This window comes from Rhea americana, unplaced genomic scaffold (genome assembly GCF_003343005.1).
Source record: "Rhea americana isolate MKP2758 unplaced genomic scaffold, rheAme1 scaffold_85, whole genome shotgun sequence".
NCBI lineage: Eukaryota > Metazoa > Chordata > Aves > Rheiformes > Rheidae > Rhea > Rhea americana.
Window position 1 is genome coordinate 1,777,633 of NW_028187034.1, and position 21,765 is coordinate 1,799,397.

Consider the following 21,765-nt stretch of genomic DNA (forward strand, 5'->3'; position numbering starts at 1 on the left):
GAACCATCAGACCCAGTTATTCTTGTAGTAGTGCAAGAGTCCAGCTGTTGCTTTTATCAAGATTTTTAATTTCTTTCCTGAAATTTATTGCAAAGCCTATACCTAACAAGTAGTTGCCTCCCAAACAGATAAACCTCCTGCCCTACTCATACCAAATCCTTAGTTTCCAGCGTGACCTACAGCTTTTTWCAAATCACCGTAAGAAAACAGGCTTGCCTAATGCCAGTTTGCCCAAGGAAGTTCAGCTACCTTGTGAAAGAGGCAAGCATTTTATTCTCAGGTGAACACTGCTATATATTTACCCTATCTATAGCATCTAGGTCAGTAGTTCTCACCTTGTGAGCTGGCAGGCTCTAGCATGCAAATAGTACTTGGAAGAATGCTGAAAATAAGACCTATTCTTCCAATCTTGATTTTCTTGGGACACCTAAATCAAACGGCAACATCCTAGAGGACTCAAAATTGGCTTCTAGCAGTGGTCTGGATCTGTGACAGACTGTCCCATGCAGCAGTTATGACACTGATCAGCTGCTGCCCCAGGCTTTGGTTTCTAGGTTGCAATTCCCATTTACTTTGTGACCATGCTCCATCTGGAGTGAAGGCACAGCTCTTGCACTAGGGTCAGGTCTCCACTCAGCACTCTTCAGGCATTCCCTGCAGTACTTGCATCTCCTTACCCATCTGGGGCAGTGATCCCAACAGAAATTGCTAAATTTAGAGTCTGTCATGCTGAAAGGCCCAGCTATGCCGCACAGTCAATCCATCGCACAGTGCCTGAGTCAGCCCTAGATGCTAGTCTGTCCTCCACCTTGTCACAGGCAGGAGCTGAACCCAGCTGGGCAGTGAGGAGGCATAAGTAAGTGAGGTATGGGTAACAGGGAGAACGACGAGCCTTGACACAAAGCACAGTTAAGATTAGCTATACGTTATTCTCCTAACACAGGATAAAAATCACTMGGCAGCAGGCTGAGAACAAGTGAAAAGGAAGTACTTGATACTCAGATTAAGGAAGTTAACCAGGAGTATAAACATGGTTACAAAAAGGGGATCAGTCAGACTTTGAGGAGGCAAGGGGAGTCCCACCGGTGTCTACTGGAACAGAATGGACCAGAAGCAGACTCCAYGTCAAGGGATTTCCAGCAGCTCCTCAGAGGAAAGCCATGCTAGAGGAAGGCTTAATTCTGTACTGGCCACTGTCCTCACTGGCTTCCCCCAGGGAGAGGGGAGCAGGAAGGACACCTGGTTATACAGACAACAGATGAAAAGGGATGGGGCACTGGGTGGAGAAGAGCAAGGGCTCAAGTGCAAGCACCCAGAGAYAGCAGACGTGCTGCAGGAGGTGTGCTCCCCTCCCCACAGGTGCCTGCAATGCCASATACAGCAGGAGGACAGGGGCTGCACGGGCCTTTAGTCTGGCTACCACCAGCTCCCAGGCCAACACTTACCTGTGTTAGGAAAGGCAGGAAAAGCCTTCGTGAACCGCTTTGAGATCAACCRAGGAAGCAGGAAAAGGCCAATTCCAAGCTCTGGAGAGTCCCTCTGTATTTACAGAGACAGGTGAGGCGCAGATCACCACAAGGGCCCAGCGAGCACAAGTTTATGCAGGCAGTGAAAATGCTGTGCAGAAACCTACATCCTGCAGTGAGCCAAAGTGCCTCAGCTGGAGCTGGCCCCAAATGATCTCCTAAAGCAGTGCTTTACACACACGGCATGCAGGAGTTCTCATTTCACCACTTCACTACTTCGAAGCACTAAACCTGACACACAATAAAAGCTGTAGGGACTGTACAGAGGATCAGCTGCAACGCTCTTGTTGAAGTCACTCCCTTGCCTTCACTACAAATGCAGCCTCCTTTCATATTTAGCAGAGGAGTATGGTGCCAAACAAACACCCTTGTTCTGGTTTTCAGTGTGAAGCCTGCAAGCGCTGTTTTTCCAACAGGACAAAAAGCAACAAGACATATTTTAACTTTGAACAAACTTTTTTAAAATTTATTTTATAGATCACATCAGCCTGAGTGATCTTTGAATGCTGGTCACAAAAGAGAGATCACACCACCTCCTTCACATGAACTGAAGTAAATCCTTTTCTAGTCTCAGCAGCCTCCTTCATTTGGAGCACAAGGAATGGAGAAATAAAAAACTGCCGGAGCTCTCTGCTCCCTGCAGAAACAGAGGGCAGTGAAATCAGATGCAGTGTGATGCTGCTATAGAGCCAGAACAGTCCAGGCCCTCATGCTCTGCTAGCCACACTTCACACCCCCTCAGAATGTGGGTGCTATTAGTGTTGTAGCTGCCTATAATTCCTCCCCAGGAAAGTGTTGGTATTTAGGCACATAGCTTGGAAAGGACTGTCTAACCTCCCTACGCTTCCACCGACACTCAGGCTACTACAGTCTCTAAGGCAAAGTACTCTTATCTCCAATCCATATTCCTCACCTCTCCCACACTGCTTAATCCTTTTGGAGTGCTGCTATACCAGCATCAAGACATGCTCTTTCTCCCCAGAGCCTTACAACCTATTCTTGTTCAGCTGGCTTTAAAACCTAGCTCAAATCACAAGGCAAAAGGGAATGAACTCCCTACTTCTGGTAATTGCCACAGAGGGAAACAGGAACAACCCTGTAGAAAAGAGGGGCAGAAACTTTAAAGTCTTCCCCTAATCAAAAGCATTTCATTGGAGGAGGAGACCCTCAAACAGAGAAACTGAGGCTGACTGCACACGCAGTGGAGAGCAATAATATGCTTATAATACCATCTCCTCCCTCAACACTTTGATACACTCCCACTTATCGCTACAGAGGATAAGTCTTGTCCTTCAGGGAGCAAAGTGAATAGGCAGGGATAGAAGAGGTAAGAACAAGCAGAGAACTGATCACTCACAGAGGCTGGGGTTAAAAGACATGATACTGATATCAAGTCAATTCATAGAGCATCCTTGCAGGGTCTTCCTGAAGAAGCCAGAACTTATTTAAAAAAATTACCATGTACTTCCAAAGCTGAAAGTACTTTTTTTTTTTTAAAGCCTGAAACCAATTCATCATTGCCCTCCTTGTCCGAGAGGAGRGACGACAAATCCCAAGCAGGATCAGTCATGGCATGCTTTGGCCAGYGAGTTCCAGAAGAGAGGTGGGAAATTTTGGAGTAGGCAAAGCCACGGGAAGGTAACATTTGCCTGCTGCCTCTATTCCAAAGGTATATTCCCATCTGTGATCGCTCTCCATCACAGTGAGAATACTCCTTCTCTGGCTCAAGGGACAGACTGAGYGTCCCTGCACCACATTCCTAATACTGTTAGTTGTGTTGCCACAGCCTTGAAAGGCAGGTAGGATTTGCTCCAATATGCACTGAACAGACAACAGGAAAAGTAGCAGGGTGGAAAGGGAAACAGGATGGGCAAATGACTGCCCATTTAATTCTGTCTCTGATTAAAAATCTTAACTGCTGTTAATGTATTTGAGGATACTTGGTATAAGATACCTCAACTTAAGATCAAGAACTGCTTTCCAACTTTGCTCTTAAACCTTCATCTGGTGAATTTTCTTACCTTCAAACTTCAGTCACCACAACATTAAATTTATCCACTTACAAACAGTTTAAGATGGGGAGAGTCCAGAACACACTTGGCACAGGACCATACAGGTGAGGAATCAAGGCCATATGCAGCCATCCTAGGCAACATGTTTTAAAATTTGCAAGTCTGAAATTTCAGGTGTTTGATAGCCCCTGGATCTGAGACAGCATATAGGAGAGAGCAGCAAGTCCTCTAGACAGAGCGGTATGAGGGAGGAGGGAGGCAGCTAACTGGCTCTTCTCAATTCTATCCAGACTCTCCTCGCATCTTCATGCACACAAAACATAATAAAAACTAGTAACAAAAACTAAGCCCATGATGTAAAAAATGTTTTGATAGGGGGAGGAGGAAGGTGTCAGTTGCTCAGTTCYGTGTGTCTTATCACCTTCATTAGCTTATAAGTTATGTTCCTCTCCATCATTTCCTCTGGGGAGGAGGGAGGAGATTCTTCTGCAGCAGATCAGCTGGGATGGGTTTTGGTTTAAGCTGCTCTGGATCTTTTGGATAAGAAATGAAAGGAAGGGGAGAAATTCCTCAGAAGAAGGAGGGGTAAGAAATTCAGCAGCCACTGGCAGGAGTCACACAGGCTCCCTGAGACTTCACTTTATGGCGCTGACCCCCACGTCGCCGGCCTCCTCCTCCAACTTTTGACTGTAAAACAAGAAGAGAAGTTTTAGTGTGCAGTGACCGCTGAATCAGAATATCAGCACAGCAGGAGTTCAAATAGACTATAACACACATCCAGAAACTGTAAGGACACTTTTGACTGATCAGCTTCCTTCAGCACAAAGGAAGAAAGAAACAGACACACACACCATGAAGTTTGGTCCAGTAAGTTAGAACTGATTTCCCAATGTTCTGAATGCTTAACTCTCACAAAAGCCAGTGGAGGCTCAGCGTCTCGGAAATTCAGGCCTTGGATTCCCTCTGCTTTTTAGGGAATGGAAGGAGAATCCCTCGCCCAGGACTCTTGCTAACATGACTCTGTTCCCAGACTCAGGTCAGCAAGCCCATCACTCTCTTTTGAAGCAGCTGAACAGCTGGTTTGAAATACCTTATTGCCCTCACGGGTGTGGGGCTCTTCATCCAGTGCAGGCTGAGGGGGAGCAGCAAGGAGAGAGAGACAGAGATAAGCAAGAGCAAAAGCAACATACTCTCAGAGGAAGGTATAAAACAAAGAGCAAGCTGGGACCACTATTTACAACCACAGTGATGCCATAATAAAGACAAGGAAGAATTGGGGAYGGATCAGAAAGAAATGACAGGTATATGCAAAGGGAGAGAACCTCTGCCACAGAGCCCTCTTCCAGCAACTAGCCTGGCTCAAGAAGGTGAGATTTGACAGAGGGAAAAAGACAGTTAAAATTAAGGGGAGGAACACTGACTAAGAAATCAAGTTGCTTCACAGAATCAGTTTCTGAACCTTTTGCTTACTAGGTAGGTATACTAAAAGGAGAAGACCATGCAATAAAGCTGATAAAGAGTTCCCAAAGCTTGCAATTAGAACTAAGTTTTCCCTTCATTTCAGACCAGAAAGGCYGGGTATCCCTCTCACACAAGCTGAGAAGTCCTAAGCAGTAAAGCAACTCGGACAAATTTTTAAGTATTTGGAGCTAGAAAGGTCTTTTCTTCACCTTGGACATGTCCATCTTGCTTCCTTGAAAATGCAGATGACCAGTGCCTGATATCACTAGATTTAGAYTGTAGTTTCTCTATGGCAGGAATGTTCTATTATTCATGTGGACAGCAGAGTCTCATTCTGTGACTCTGGATCTTAGATACTTTACTAGTACAGCTACTGGATACAAAGAGATTGCTCTTTTACCACAGGGACATTCAAGCAGTGGAACAGATTGTACAGTCCAACTGTGTAACCAGTGGGTACAGCCCAGAGAGCTTGTACAGTCTTCATCCTTGGAGGTTTTCAAGATACAACTGGTAAAACCCTGAGCATCCTGGTCTGACCTCATCACTAATCTACTTTGAGCAGAAGGTTGGTCTGTCTTCCCACCTGAATTATCTATGATCCTAATCTGCTAGCTGCTGAAAGGTCAGCTATGAAAAAAAAAAATCACAGTCAGAGAATCCCGATTCTTGCTGTGAGACTACTCATATTTCTATTTGTTTCTGTCACACATTGAGTTCCAATGTGAGGGCAAGGGTGTGAGGGGATAATGCTTATAATTTAGAGCATCATTCCCCCAACAGCTGGAAGACAGGATGCAAACAGCTAGGAGAGACATGATATTTCCCTCACTTACCGGTGGTTGCAGGGCAGTAGGTGTCAATGATGCTGCAGCTGTTGAGGGAGCCTCATCCCCAGCTGGTGGTCCCGCAGCTGCTGTCCCAACTGGGGGCACACTATCCTCTCGTTTCGTAAGGGCTCCCTTCTTTGTTGACTGCATCTTTATCTGCTGTGGTTTGGAGTTCATTGGCGAGTTATTGGTGGTCTGGAGTAACTGCACATTACAAAGAGAGGAGACAAAAGCAGCATTAAAACAGCAGGGGCAGTCTGGCAAGGTTCATTGTTGCTTTTTAATAAAAAGCCTGAAAAGAATTGATATCAACAGCCATTAGGAGAACAACACAGGCAGCAGCTGTTCAAAGGAACCTAAGCTGACCCATCAATGAGCCCCTGAGCTGCCCTCAAGAACCCCTGTAGGGCTGAAAGCTCCATTCAGCTGAGATGATGCTCAGCTCTCCCATGACATGACTCAAAGTGACCAGCTATAAGGTGTTAGAAAGAGTCCAAGCCCGAGAGCTACAGGCATCTGACACACYCCCACCTTCTCATTCTCTCATTCACACCAGCCAAGAGTCATCACACAGCAGTGCACATTGGTCATCTGCAACCCAYGTCAGGACTGACATTTGTCATCAAAGGACAGCCTCTTCCCTCAGTTCTCCAGAGCTATCCAGATTCTCCTGCTGGCTTCTCAGTGCCAAAAGTAGCTAATGGGCAAAAAATTGAACCCTTCAGCCTTTACCTTAGTGATGGTACCCACAGCTTTGGTGCGGCCTTCACGGAAGACCAGCCGCTGGTCTATATGTAAATATTCCGGGGTTTTGATGAAGCGAAAGTGCACTGTGGCTTTGTCCCCTGTCCTCAGGCAGTCCTTGTCCATGCTGAGAATCGTGGCCGTCTGGCGGATGCTGCCACAATGCACTGTGAATGTAACGCACAAAGGCTTTCAACAGCCAGTGCCATTAGTGGAACAAGCTTCAGAGAGACATCTAAGACAGCTCTTGCTATTTTATAGTTAACAGCATTGAGTATGGAATGAAAAAGTCTACCACGTACAAAAGACTGTATGGGTCATGGGGCTGCCTTTGTTCAGTCCTCAARAAGAAAACACATCTAAGCTAGAGCAGTTGCCTTAGAACAAAGACTTTCCTGAGGGACCCTCAACAGAACCCTACACACCAAGCAACTGGGCTAGAGGGCAGGACCCCCAAATGAGTCTCTTAGTGCATGAAGCTGAAGAAACTCTGCACCAGAGGCCTGGCTCAAACAGGTTCCAATTACACTTGGAATTAGCAATYTCCTTTTTACCTACAGCATCTCCCCTGCTCTTCTCTGTCAGCTCCCTACCCTCTCTTTAGCACATGGCTGGGGAAGTTAACACAAGGAACTGTGGCTTTTACTCAGGTTGACACAGCCATCAGGAGCAAAACAACCTCAGGCTAGAGATGATGTAAACTGTTACTGCTGGGAAACAAAGAATATTAGATGACAGTGAGACACATACCCATGGCCTGATACCGTGGGCTAATGGTGGTGGGGTGATGGAGTACCAGAATCTCCGCTTCAAACTCCCATGATGCTTGTGGGTTCAGGCGGGGGGACACCATTACCATGCCTTTCCGGATGGAAGAACGCTTGATCTAAAAAGAAGAGACATGGAAGAGCTGAGCATGTTTTGCCTGGTTAAAAAAATTGCTTCTCTGGCTGAGTGCATCCAGAAGGATCCCAACAGATTTCACAGATATTAGCTCATGCCCACTAAAAGGCAAAGCCAGAGCTGTTCAGTTGCATGTAACAATGTTATACCTAGGTTGCAAAAATCAAGTTCAGTGGGAGTTTCTGAAACGGTTTTAGTCAGAGAGCTGACTAAAATGCTCCAGAATGCTGGACACAGAGAGAAGTGTTAACTCACTGCTTTTCTAAAAGCAAAATATGCATCCTCAYTCTGCATTACCCAAATAGATGAACTTTCCAAAAGCTCAATGTTCACTAACACAAAGTAATAGGCTCGGACGCATGGAGTTTGATATAGCTTAAGCTATTCATCTTAAAATCAGTGCAGCTCCTACTGACAAAAGCCTTTCACAAGGGAAATCGCACTAAGGTTTGCTAATTTTTAAAACTCAGATCTGGTCCTAACACTTTAGAACACATGTACTGTAATTATCCTACCCAGGACACTAATGCAGTTGTAAGCACGGAGGGAGACTTTTCTTGTAACACCTCTTTTCTCTTAGAGATCTCCAATGCTGTTCCTTGCTACTTTGGGCCCACTGCTATTACTTGGCACCTGTCAGGTGGAAGGATTAGGACACAGGACCTACAGAGATTCTTTGTGATTTTATTATTATGCGAAATGAGGCAGCTGAGGTTTGCAGCAGGTTGACTGCAGCTGAACTCCAAGAGCACTCTGAAATCGGGACAGTAGCTCCAACTCTTGGGGACTAGAGCAGAACATCTCACCTTTTTCAAAGCAAAGGAGGCAGTCTGGCCTCCGCGAACTTCTTTGACAGGCATTCTCTTGCGGTGGATGGACTTGACAGCAATAGGCAGGAAGTTGCCAAGGGGATCCGGCCCCAGCAGCAGGGTGTCATTTAGCTTGATTAGGCCTCTTAGTGTCGTTCCAGACACAACTGTTCCTACRCCCTATGCCAGAAAAGAAGCATCAGTGAGGTTACTCAACCATGCTAGCAGAAGAGCTCAAGAACGCCTTCTCTGGGCAAGATAGCCTCTTCAACTAAAAACACAGAACAGCAAATTCTTCTACCATCAGGCTCCTTACCGGGACAGAGTAAGTATCATCTATCTGGAATTCTGCTGGCTCTTCTTCTCTATAACTGGTCCGTGGAGACAAGAGATTAAGAAACATCTTTAACAAATCCAGGTTCTCCCCAGTGACATTTGAAATCTGGAAAATTGGGCACATCCTGAAAAGGAAAAGTGATAAGAAAAGGAGTTAGTTGGCCTTCTTGCCTGGGATTCCAAGTGTAGGGAGACATCCAAAATCTTGGATTGAATTCAAAACACACTGCTAGGAAGGGAGAACCTGGCAAGCAAAGTCAGACTGTTTTAAACCCTGCAACATTGTCTCTATCTTCCTAATGATATTTAGAAAAAAAGGTGTAAGGTTCCAAGATTGAGGGAAGCTGAATACCCTGAAGCAGCTTCTCATTTCTGTTTCAAACAGGGAAACGCTAGCAGGTCAGTCTCAGAATCAACACATTCTTATGCAATCAGAACACTATGGGGCAAATATAACTTTAACATATCTAGATGATGGGACTGTTTTTCCTTATCTTCTTGCCCGGTCTCCAGGTAGGACCAAAAGACAAATGACTCTCCACTACTCCCATTACCTCTCTGAGCTGAAGTTGGAGGCTGTTACAATGACATCATCCTTGCTCTGAACCAGGACGGGAATCTTCCTGCACCCTGGGGACTTCAGCAGTCGCTGTAACAGCTTCAGGGTTTCTTAAAGGGTGAAATGAACATTGTTAGGGTAGCATCTCTCCTCTTCAAAAATTGCCTTTGTTGGGTTTYCCCAAGGGCGACTGGTACTCTTGTCATGACCAGACTGGAGAAGGTGGCTAAAAGAGTGAGTGAGGCTAGGTGTTTGCTGCAGCCAAGGTGGGACTTAGGAGCGATTCTACCTCTTCATTTTCATGCCAGCTAGCTACTGCCAAGTGACACTGTATGTGAACAGTCATACATGTTTGCATCTACARCTGCAATACTACGAAGCCAAAATTTTAGTTGTGTATTAAGCAGCTTTAAGCAGTTGCAAGATACTTCCTCTTCCTATAAAGTAATTCTTACATTAAATTTAACGAAGATCAGCAGCACTCACAATTGAAACACTTGAGAACACGTGAACTAGAACTTAAGTTTGCCAGAACAAACCTCAACATACTTTTTCCAGCAACCAACCTGCCCTAGGAGGTTAGAGAAGCATGGAAGTGGTGAAAGATCATCATCACAGACTAGGACAATGCAGGGGGGCCAGAACCAGAAACAACTGTTTTAGGACAAGTCTCCTGGTTCCTGACTCTGCTTTCTTGTTTCTTTTTAATTTATTTYGTTTAAGCCTCATAGCTGACACTCAGCAGGAGCAATACCTGATGCACCAACAGAAAATAAATCTCCCACAAAGAACTTCACGACAGATGAGGGGGGAAAATAAAAAGCTAATAAGCACTTAAAACAGCAAATCATTTATATTCTGCAATTATCATCCAATTAGATGATTTTTGTGAACTAATGAACATCCATGAGAAAGTAATGTTTTGGGTACAGAAGCACAAACATCTAATCTTGCCATCTGGTCTTCACAGATRCATTTGAGCCAAATCTTGTGTCTATTTAATTTAAACAGAATATGACACTGCAGTGGCCTCTCCCAAGAGCAACTCTTCTCTCCTCATCCTTTACCAAACATTCCCCTTTCTTCCTTCCTAGGTATTGATCATATATCCAGGCCTTACATTTATTTGCTAAACATCTACTATAAATAAACACATTTAGATTATCTTTTGATCACATGCCTCTATTTATTTGCTAAACATCTACTATAAATAAACACATTTAGATTATCTTTTGATCACATGCCTCTATTTACCTAAAACACATTTAGGATTTTTACAAAAATGAACGAAGTACAGACTGCACTGGGAGCATTAATTTTTCCGATTCTCAGGACTGCTACTCAAAATAAGCGCTAATTCAAGTAATCACAATATGTTCCTGAAGGTGTAAGAAACAAATYAGTCAGGAGGATTTCAAAGGTGAGAGTTGATCACAGCCTGTGAAAATGTCAAGCATAAGCAAGGGGCCAGTGCTGGGGTTAGAGGTACTGCTTTAACTGGCGCTAAACAAAGCCATCGTTAGCCCCTGTTGCTCATTGCCATTTCCAGTTCTATTGCCAAAATCCACGTAGGCAGCTGCTTTGAACCATGATTTATTGAGTTCTGGCTGGCTGTTTGGACAGATGTGTACATAYGCCAGAAAATCTGTGATGTGACTGCTGTCAGCTGCTTGTCATGTCCTGCTCACCTGGACATCTCTTCACTTAGCTGCTGCCAGAGAGAACAAGTCTGATCACAGCTTAAGATAACATTCAAACCGTGCGCAAGGAGAAAAGCAGGAGCTTTCAAATGAATATCCAGAGTATCTCCCCAGGTTTGGATACCCAGAGACAAAGCAAAACACTAATCCCAAACTTCTTCGTCACCCAGCTGAGCTCCCCACATCTGGATAATTTGGAAATGATAACTGCAAGGAAACGCCTTGCAAAATGAGCAGGGGAGAAGGATGGATTTCTAAAACATTTAAGACACAGTCAAAAACAGCCAGCAAGCCTTTCTTCTAGCAATAATTTCTCAATCCAAGCAAGGGGCAACARCACATCAGGAGATAAGAAACACCCTTGAAAGAGCTACATTTACCTTGTAGGATGTTGGCAGGGCACATGTCAATCTTGGTCACCACAACAAAGACAGGAACATTGAGTGCCAGTGCCAGGCCCAAGTGCTCCTTGGTCATTCCAACAATCCCAGCGTTACTGCCAACCTACACCAGGAATACAGGATATGGTAATGCAAGTTTTCCTCCTGCAATGAGCTGGGCTAGAGAGAAGGCCTTGTGTCAGATATGCAGTAGGCTGTGACTAGGCTGCCAAAGTGTCACTGGGACTACGCATACAGACCCAGCTCTTTTCAAATGCTTTTGAACATACTGGTAGGAAAAGACAGGCAGCTAGTAAGGACTCACTTCTCTTCAATTTTATCAAGGCATTTTGGTGTTTTTTCAAGAATCATACATTGTCAGTGACTGACAATCCTAGGGCACTTTCCTCTGAGTCCTGGCTACATCCCTACAGTGGCTGTTGCTCTTCACCTCTGAAAGTCACKGCCTCCCCTGAAACCCCACAGGCACCTTGCAATAGGAAAGAAGTTGAAAAAGGGTTACAGCTACGAAGAACATCCTGTTGGTACTAAACATCTYTCTTGCTACATACCATAAGCATGCAGAAGTCAGGTAAATGGCCAGTCATGCCAAAGACGGTGGTTTTCAGGTACTTTTCATGACCAGCAAGATCAATGAAAGTTATAACCTTGGTGGATTTCTCACAGATCTTGGTCCATTCCAAGCTGCCACCATGGCTGTCAGGCTTGTTCACCACGTTGCCCTCACTGTCGAAGCCCAAAATATCATTGCCCACGCTGCTGGTGCGGCCTGATTCAATCTCATGCTTATGCCGGAAGAGCTTTTGCCGAGCAAAGCCTCGGCCATTGTCTAGTTCACCATGTGTCAAGACACCAAGCAATGTGCTCTTTCCTGCATCCACATTTCCAACCACTGCTACCCTGAAAGAGAAAGGAAAAAGGAACCTGGTAAAATCTGATATCTGAAGGAAAACACACCACTTCTGCTGCAAATATTTAAACTTTATTCTCACCAACTTTCAAACAGAGGTTCAAAAATGTTAGCTCTTCACAAGCTCAGCAGTGATACTTTAATGGTTGTTAGTCAACAGGAGAGATCCCAGGCTCTGAATCAAGACTGTAGAAACATGTTACTGGTGCCAACAACAGACAGAATCCAGGATTGCTTAATGCTATACACAGTATAAATCCCCTCCATTCCTAATCTCCGCAAACAGATGTGTACTGTGCCGATTCAAAAGCAAAGTCTAAACTCCAGCTTGGTATTCCTATAATACCTCTCCTTTTTTCATCTTCCTCATGTTGCAATAGCACCAGATACTACGGAAAACACTGAAATTTCAGTTTCAGTGTTCCCAGAAATGGCAAAGATCATACAACAATGTACGCTTGATCAAGGGAACCATTTTTAGGAGGATACCCACAGCAGCCTCCTTCCTGTCTCCGATAAAGGTGGCCATTACAACTGTTGGCAAATGTTGGAAAATTCATTCCATTCAGATCTGGGTAGACTCTTAAGTTGCRCTATATAAGCTATAAGATGTCCATTAAAAGGTGACTTGAATCACCACAATCCTGTAACAGAATTGAACCATYAGTCACAAGAATTTTATTCCAGCAGTGCGCGCACACACACACGAGTCCCTGCTAGGATTCAAGCACACAAAAGACCTCCAAACCAGGAAGTTGTCACCCAGACAATAGCCCTTAGCTAAATACAGACAAATAACCACAAACAGTTTGTACACAAAAGAAACAGCAACAACAAAAATATTTAATTAGCAAGGAGTGGTCAAGTTCAATTCTCTTTGTGGAGTGGCTACAACACCCAGACTCCAACCAGCGTTGCTGGCTCAGCGTCATTGACTGCTCACRTGGTAAAAATGCAGCCAGGGTGCTGACTAATCTTGTCTCCACCCGGCTCCTCACCTGACCTCCAGGAAGTCGTTGTCACCCACACGTTTCCGAACAAGGTAGTCCCGCACCTTGCCCCCTGCTTCCTGGTGTTCCCGCAGAAGGATCACATCTGCTTCAATTTGCTCTGCCATGCTCTTCAGCGTAGCATAGGATGCTTCCATGTCTGCCTCACTCAGACCATATTCAGTCCCATCTAGTAAGAAGTTCAGGAAGCAAAGGATAGACAGTGAACATCACCTCGCAACAGCCGGCAGCAATTTCATTCCATCTGAGTCTTTCACATTGATCAGGATTTATATGTGGACTGGAGACATCAACCATGTAAAAAGATTAAGCACCCTTCACCCAAGAGAGAAAAAAAAAGATGATCTTCACTTTAAGTCTGAAAACATATTAGAAAGTCACCATCTTTCATCTAAAAGAGTTTTCTTTACAATTAGTACAAATGAAACTTAGGGCTTGGCAAGAAAGATCTAAATTTGCTTACTTCACATATTGAAGTTCACATATTTGTATGCAACTTCCTTCATAGTCAGATAAAAAATCTCCTCTCCCATTGCAACAGAAAAAAGAAAAACATTAACAAAAGCAGAGCTCTGTGGCAATTGGACCAATTTAAACAAACAGCTTATTTAACAAAACCAAAACTCAAGACCATTTTCCTGCAAGTTTGGCCTGCACAGTAATTTCTTAGTCCYCCACACCCCAATTAAAACAACGTTTTTGGCCTATCTCACTACTTTCACCTCAGCACTTGAATGAAATGCTGCCAAGTACACAGGAGGCGAGGAAAAAGCAAGGAGCCACTGTTGYCTCTGAGCAGCCTTCCCAAGCAAAGAGCTGACAGCCAGGGCAAGCCAGTACTGACTGCCTAGGCAGCTTAAAGACTSCCACATCTCTCAGCTGCCCTCCTATCTCAGGTGCTAAGAAGCTGCACATATTTCATACCAGGATCTTCTCTTTAGGTTAAAAAAAAAAACAAAACAAAAATAAAGGAAGGCAGAGACAGACACAGCATCTGGATGACCAGAGCTATCGYTGTGTACTTACTCATTCGCATGTACGGCTGTGTCATCAGCTAGTAACTGCAATTTGCACAAGGAGAGTTATTGGGCAAGACTGGGAAGTTGAGATGGTGGAGAAAACAAAAGGYACCAGGGCTGGGGTCCTGGTTTAGAGAAGTGGAATGAAGAGTAGGGGAAAGAAGAGAGAAGGAGCTGGTAAGAAAGTGAAGGCTCAGTGCTGGTGAAGCAGTGAGCCATCCAGCAGTCTTTACTGGCCCTCTAGTCTGAGTATGGTATCCATGATGATCAAAATCATAGACATTCGTAGTGAGAAAGAGGCTTTAAATAGAACATCAAGATTTTTTCTCCCCCTTAGGCTATCAGTACCAATAGCCTCAATCTACAGAAAAGACTCCGATTTTCAGTAGCCTGAAATGAAGTCAGATAGCTTATCTTTTAAGAAATAAATGYCTATTCCTAAGCACATCACCACAACCATCAACCAACCTCCTCATGAGACATCCTAGAAGGGAAAGTACTTACTAACCCAACTAGCTAGATCTCCCCTGCAGATGTGCTTATCCCAAATGCCAGAGAATCAGAGCACACATGGGAAGCTTGCTTGGATGCAAGAGCATTATCCCTGTGATACTGGCTGGGTGACCACTAGGCATCTAATCTTGGCTTCTCTTCTGCATTAGCTGCTTTGCAAGACACCAAGAAAACCCAACAAACACAGTTCTGAGATAATGTCTCTCTCTCCCACCATTACCTCAGCCAACTCTAGCACCAAAGCCTAGTGTTTTGTATCCTTCCCCAAACTTATTCAACAGTAGGACTCCTGGTCATAACAAGTTTTATAAAAAATAACAAATATTTAATACTTTTGAAACATACATTTTGCCTTATGATATTCTTATACAACTTGTTTTGCATTCAGAAAAGAAACTTCTATTTCTAAGCAAGGCCATGTTCAGTATGTTCATCAGTATCAAATTCAAATATTTGAACTGTGAAAAAGAACAAAGAAAAGATAACYGGAACGAAACTAGAAAAATCTACAAAAGGCAAATGACTGCAGTCACCCCCTAGTGAATGTGACATGAAAGACATTATGTTTAGAAGAGGAAAACCTTCCTCTACACAGCACAAGGAAACTAGGAAACACTACCAGAGAAAGTCAGAGCAGCTACTTTGGCTGTCTGAAGTATTTCCAAATAACCTTCTCGTGCAGTTAAAAAAAAAAAAAAGGTATGTTATTTCAATGGAAAAGTGAGCAAAAGCAGACATAACAGGACCTCCCTTATATCCAAACTCGTACTGTAATTTCAGATCCTTCACCTTCTTCTGGCAAGCCTAGACAATTTATGCCTTATTTCAAAAAATAACTTTTATGATTTTACAGGAAAAGTCTGTACAGCTGTTCCAGATAAGATAGTTGCCGGCAGGGATGGAAAAAGAATCTATCCCGTATCTTCTCTTTTATATTTCATGGAGGTTTCCAAGTTCTGGAACCTACCTTCATCAGCACCCTAGCTAGATGAACTAGGCTTTTCTCATAACATCAACGTTCTCTGTAGTTTTCTAGAGGAASCTAYGTTCTCTGTAGTTTTCTAGAGGAAGCTAAACTCACCTGATCCTTGTCCAATGACATAGATGGTCTCCCCACATCCCTCATCGATTCTCTCTGACATCTGCCGAAGCAAACTGTCATACTGCTCTGAAGTTGGACTCACCATCACCAGCTGGAAAAAAGATTAAATATTCAATTTGCGGATGACAAACAAAGTTTCAAAACAACCTTCTGTTATACGGACAAGCAATCAATGCACTTCACTGAAGGAAGGCTCTTTTTTAAAGATCACTTTCTGTCATACTTTTTTTTTTAAAAAATACCTGCTTTGCTGACAGCTATTTTCCTGTGACAGTGCAAGAAGTTATTTGTCAGAGCTCAATTTGTTTATGATGGAAGAGTTACTCCAAAGCAAATAATAATACCAAGCATCTCGTTTTGAGGTAACCAATGTTTTAAACTCACATTTAAGTGAACATCCCACTTTTACTTCCATGTAATACATGTTTCMATGCAAGGGAAGCAGGAAGTGTTCTCCTTCAAAAAATTGCTTAGCTACGTACTCAAAACAGCCTCCACCACACACTGTGCTGYTGTTTCCCAAAGCATGGTGGGACAGCCAGAGAAAGCTAGTCAGACCTCACTGCACAGCACTCCTAGGCATCGAAACCTAGARTGTCTTATAAGTCTTTCACATATGTGATTTCCTCTTTTGTTTTCCAAGGGGACAGAGGAGAAGGAGAGAACAGAAATAAGGATTCTTTTYAAGTTCCTAACAAAACTTTAGGCACTTCACACCACAATGCTGACAGACAGACACATAAAGCAGTTTGTACAAGCATAGTCAGACATTTCACCAGTGGAGGGCTGCAGTTTTGCAAGCCAGCAGCTGTCTCACCAACAAGCTTTGACTGCAGTTACTGCAACAATGATAATTTCCTTGGCCCTCCCCTGCAGAKGCATCAAGAGAAAGAAAAAGTGGACAGAAACAAAGAAAATGAGAACAGGGTAGTGCTTCAGGAAGGACTTTTGTCCAAACAACCTCTTTCTGTGCAGCACCATTTGTGGCAGAAGGCTGCGTCAAACAGCTGAAGACGCTCACACAGAGATCTCCAGCGGCTCACCACAATGGCAGTGTGGCAGTGGCAAACCAAAGAGACCACCACCCATTCAGGACCCCACGGCTATTTGCTCGCTGGCAACCTCCATGTCTACAAATCTGCAGGCAACCAAGCACCCTGGTACAGCAGCTCATAGCTGTTGTGATTGAGATATGTACTGTTGTTAAAAAGGCTCTTTCACCAGCAGTTTTAAGAGCTACCACCTACTGAGAGCTGTACAGGTAGGTGCTCACCACAACACTCAATGAATCCATACTTCTACTAGCTGTTCTTGCATACACACTCTACCAAATCAAGACCACGAAGATTTACTTCTCTCCATTATGCACCAAGACCGGTCTGAAATCTGCAATAAATTTTCCTAAAACACATGGCTTACAGCAATTCAGAGTGTTTGCATCTTCAAGTCTGCCCAATATTCTCTATCTAAAGAGCCTGACTTGCTAGCACAGCCAACACAATGTTGATTCAAGAGGAATTACCTCTACTATCATAGGGGACAAAGCCCTTTATTAGAAACTATGGGYGTAATAGGACCAAAAAGCCCATACCTACTGCTTAAACAGCTTTCAAAACTATAGTGATGCATGCATCTGGACAACCAAAGCACAGACAGCAAGTGCTAATTAAAAGGCTCAAAGCAGCCAAAGCAATACTTTCCTCAACTGTTAAYAGTCACAGAGAACATGCACGCCAGACATATAGCTACAAAAGAGACAACTGCCTTCACATACCTACTTTAGATGTGTGCCCTATCTAAGGCTTTGAATTACTTGACATGGTCTGCAAAGCACTACAGGTGACAAGGCAGTCTGATCTGCAGCGCTACATAAGTCTCTCTCTGATGCTACAGAGGATTAGGGTTTGCTTTTAGTAGCGATTAGTAGCGATTTTTTTAAGAGACCACTGGATGTAAATTTACTGAGAGGAAAAACAGCAGCAATTTAGAGGCTGGATCGGGACAGGAATGGGAGCCCGTGTGTAGATATGTAGGGCTTCTTTTGCCTAGTGAGCACTTTCAAAAATTCTTGGAAGCACAGGAGACAGGCCCACTGTTTAGGCTAATGCACAAGCATCGCTCAGGCACAGAGGAGGATCTATTAAATAGGTTCTTGTATTCATAAAGACCAATAAAATAACAGAGAGGTAATCAGTGTAGATGCACACTTTAACTTCAGTTTCTTCAAGTCTGAGCACTAGCTTCATTTTCTGAGTTCAAATGCTTCAGCAGTGAGTGTGAGCAGGGTGCTGACTAAAATACCAGTGAGCTGCTCAGCTGAAATGCCCCTGCAGCCTTTCTTCACGATGCCAGGCAGGAGGGCTGGGGGCTGAAACAGCATGGCATCCATGCACGTTCAGTCTGCACTGATCACAATTCTGCTCCCCCACCCTGTTGCTTTCACTGCCACGCAGAAAAGCGCTGCTGAACGGTGTTCCTTTGGCAAACTGCTGTCCCTAACAGCAGGAGTCCTCCAAAGCCTACCCTGAGGCCGACGAAGCTTGCAGCTGATGTGATTTAGTGGGATGTCAAGAGAAGAATATGCAGAACAAGTAGCAGAGTTCATGGATCACAGCTTCCAATGATGTTCAGTATTCCTAAGAGCTGCCTCTGCATCTCCTCAGCCATTTCTGCAGCAGTTTCCTAGGTCACTGCAAGACCTTACTTGCTGTTTTGAGGATCCCTTTCCTCTAGCTCCCTGGACAGTGGGAGCCTGATTTGCCAACTCCTTGGTTAGAGAAAGGCCTTCCATCTTGACCTCTCTGAGTTTTTTGTTTTTAGGTTTTGGTTTTTTGTTTTTGCTTTTCACCTTTGAGAAATTCCCTCCATGCTTGCACTACGTATTCTTGTTTTTCAAAGGTTTCCAAAGTAAAAATTTTTCACTTTGTTCTTTCAACTTTGCCAGGCACCGAGCAGTTAACAGTAGGAGCCATGCGGGTCTAGCAACCTCAGATTTCCTATAGGGCAAAAAAGTAACAACCAGTTATTGTTTTAATAGCAGCAGGAAAAAAATGTTTTAAGTTTGAGATGTCATTTCTAAAGTCCCTTCCCCATCTCYGGGGAAAGGAGACTCTTCCCACCTTTCCTCTGATTTGCTTTGGGACTGGCTTAGGTGAACTCCATGTACCAGAGATGGGCAGACGCTACAGGTAGTTGGCTGGACTATGCCATTCTGCACTGCTCATCAGCAAGGAAGAGGCCATAGTATTTATTAACGCCAATTTCAAGACACCAGTGAGACCAAACTAATGTTATATCAGCAGTTCTGTAGGCAGTCCTAACAAAAGACACATTCCCTCTCTGTGAGGTAGACAACATGGTATTTCTAAAGCCTAAAGGCAAACCAAATACTATGTGGTCTGTAGTGCTGATGTTTGTTGGAATCATCCCTCCTGATATTTTTCATGGCTGGAAGGCTATCACTAGCCCTGGGAAACTAGGGGAAAGGCAAACCCTGTGCCTTGCAATATTTCAGTCTAACATCCACATCTTCTATAATTTTGCTTCCTGTTTCCTGTGGACATACATACATCAAGCACTATTTGTGTTTTGTCATCAGCATAGACCTAATAAGTAAAAAAAAAAAAAAAAAAAAAAGCGCCTCACTAATAGTTCTGCATGCTATGCTTTTTATCTGAAGGTTGATTATTACTGCAGTGTATTTTTACTGAAGGGAAAACAAACACCCATTAAGATCAATGTGATAATGAATTGGTGCTGATGAATGGAACTGTTTGCTTGATCAACCGACATAGTGTACTTGATAACAGAACCCCAAAGTGTTCTTCTCTAAAAAGAGCACACCTTACAACAAAAGCATTGCAGAGCTGCAGGCAAGAGGAGGAAAAAGGAGGGAAGGTTGGCAGAAAAGTATATAACAGAATGGTGGTGGGTCACATCAGGACAGAAGAAACAGCTAGCAAACAAACTGCAGTGGAACCACTGTTCTAAGGAAAAGACAAAGGGCAGCAATTCAGGTGGGAAGAAGAACAAGATAATAGGGAGAGGGAAGAAGTGGGGGGCGAGGAGGAGAAGGCCAGACTAACGATTGCATTCTCACCATATGAGATTGTTGATTTGAGCACAGAACAAGGGACTAACCTGGGGAGATTGGGCAGAGCTCAGTCTTAGCTCTCATCCAAGACAGGGATGAGTTAGAGCTCCAGGAAAAAGACTGCAGGTGTATACTGCCATAGGGAGCACAAGCAAGTTGCATTAAAACAGAACCGCTTACCTGTCACCTCCACAGCACCTGCGCATTTCTAGGAATGGAAGACTGGCTGACAACAAAAGTGGTGTTTGCAGGAGAAAAGCATCCACTTCTTTTCTTCAGAGTTTTGTTCAGGTTCCTGGCTGTCAACAATCAGTGACAGTCCTCAGCGTCCCTCTGCGCCCTCTTCCGCATCAGCCACATCCAAGATAAAGCACAGGTCGATATTGGCATCCTGTATCAAAATCTTGTCCAGCTCATTAAGACATGAACAGGTGGCTCAATAGCTACCGCAGGTTTGATTTCTGTCCTTTACTTTCTTATAAGACATCTTCATAATGTTTGTTTTAATACAGCACCACACTAAAAACATTTCAGTCATCCACACACCAGAGTGCCTCTCTCTTTGCTTCTCCACAGAGTGCAAGAAAATCCAGGATTTTGAAACAACTCCAGCTGGAAGCATGGAGAGGAGGGATGGCAGGGAACTACAAGGAAACACTAGCCATACTGACTTCTAAAGCACATAATTACAAGTCAACAAAATCAAGCTGTCAGGAAGCTTCAGAGCAGTACGTGGCTTCAGGATACTGAGAACCCTTGGCAGCAAAGGGCAAACTGGTAAAGAGACCAGCCAGCTAGGACAAAATATAAGGCAGCTTGAAGACTACCAATGTAGTTTGTGGCAGGCTTCAGCATGCACATATTATTACAATGCACCTTCCCACAAGATGTAAGTGAAAGCTAGTTCTAACAGAAATAAGACCATCACATAGTTTTGTCAYCTGGATCCTACCACAGGAATACATAACATCGACAAACATTTTTGTGTTGCTGCAGCCTAGTCTGCAAGAGTAAGGCACCCCTGTCACCAAGCTCTTGTGCTCAAAAACTACAAGCTCTAACCTGCTTTTAAGACTGTGAAGAAAGCCGGGGGAACTAGTACAACCGGCACAAAAGATAACTRCAGAGATCCAGCGTAAAAGAAAAACGTTAGTGAGACATTAAAGCAGCTGTCAGCTCCAAAGCTTGCACTTTCTAAGAGGATGCAACACCCACTGTAGGCACTTCCCCAGCAGGCCGAGGGGGAGAAAGGGCAGGGAGAGGGAGCCAGGCAGCACCCTCCCTTCCCGGACAGAGAGTAGCTCGCTTCCAGCACGATTCACAGCTCAACTTTATTTTGCTTTTTCCTGCACCGCACAGTGCCAGGCTCTGCGGGCAGGCTCTGCTCTCCGCCTCGGCCCAGAGAGAGGGCGCCGGGCACCGCCGGCGGCCGGCTTCACCGCCGGGCCCCCTCCGCGGGGTGCTGCCGGGGGGGGGGTGCGCGGACCCGCACCGCCCCCCAAGGCGAGGGGGCGCGGAGGGGAGGGGAGAGAAGGGGAGAGGACGGACAAGCCCCCCCCCCCCGCCAGGGAGGCAAGGCGGCGAGGCGGCCGCCGGCGAGAGGGAAGAGCAGGGCCCGGCGGGCCGGCCGCCGCCACCCGGCCTACCTTGCTGGTGAGGTCGATCTCGGGCTCGCCGTTGAGCGCCTCRCCGTCCTCGGCGTCGAAGGCGGTGTGGAGCGGACAGGCAGCCGCCGCGACGCGAGGCCCCCCGCCCGGCGAGCCGGGCTCCGGGGCGAACATACAGGCCGGCACCGGGGAGCCCCCCATCGGGGAGCGGCTCCTCTCCGCCGCAGCCA

The 21,765-nt window shown here is 44.8% G+C and overlaps 1 protein-coding gene across 4 annotated transcripts; it reads right to left on the reverse strand.

Annotated features, from left to right (window-relative positions):
• Window positions 1-1,963: 1,963 nt before the first annotated feature.
• Window positions 1,964-21,759, reverse strand: GTPBP1 (GTP binding protein 1). 4 transcript variants are annotated; one of them, XM_085323458.1, is made up of 13 exons: window positions 20,109-20,312; window positions 18,684-18,831; window positions 15,815-15,926; window positions 13,190-13,370; window positions 11,833-12,181; window positions 11,261-11,384; window positions 9,176-9,290; window positions 8,602-8,746; window positions 8,283-8,465; window positions 7,324-7,459; window positions 6,562-6,740; window positions 5,836-6,033; window positions 1,964-4,225 (listed from the first exon to the last, which is right to left on the reverse strand). In XM_085323458.1, exons 3-13 carry the CDS (start codon window positions 15,918-15,920, stop codon window positions 4,133-4,135), a joined length of 1,809 nt encoding a protein of 602 aa, XP_085179584.1. In that variant the 5' UTR covers window positions 15,921-15,926; window positions 18,684-18,831; window positions 20,109-20,312; the 3' UTR covers window positions 1,964-4,132. The 4 variants fall into 4 exon arrangements, with proteins under 4 accessions (XP_085179584.1, XP_085179582.1, XP_085179583.1 ...); XM_085323456.1 differs by lacking the exons at window positions 18,684-18,831; window positions 20,109-20,312 and adding an exon at window positions 21,575-21,759; XM_085323457.1 differs by lacking the exon at window positions 20,109-20,312 and having other exon boundaries at window positions 18,684-18,839.
• Between the last annotated feature and the right edge of the window lie 6 nt (window positions 21,760-21,765).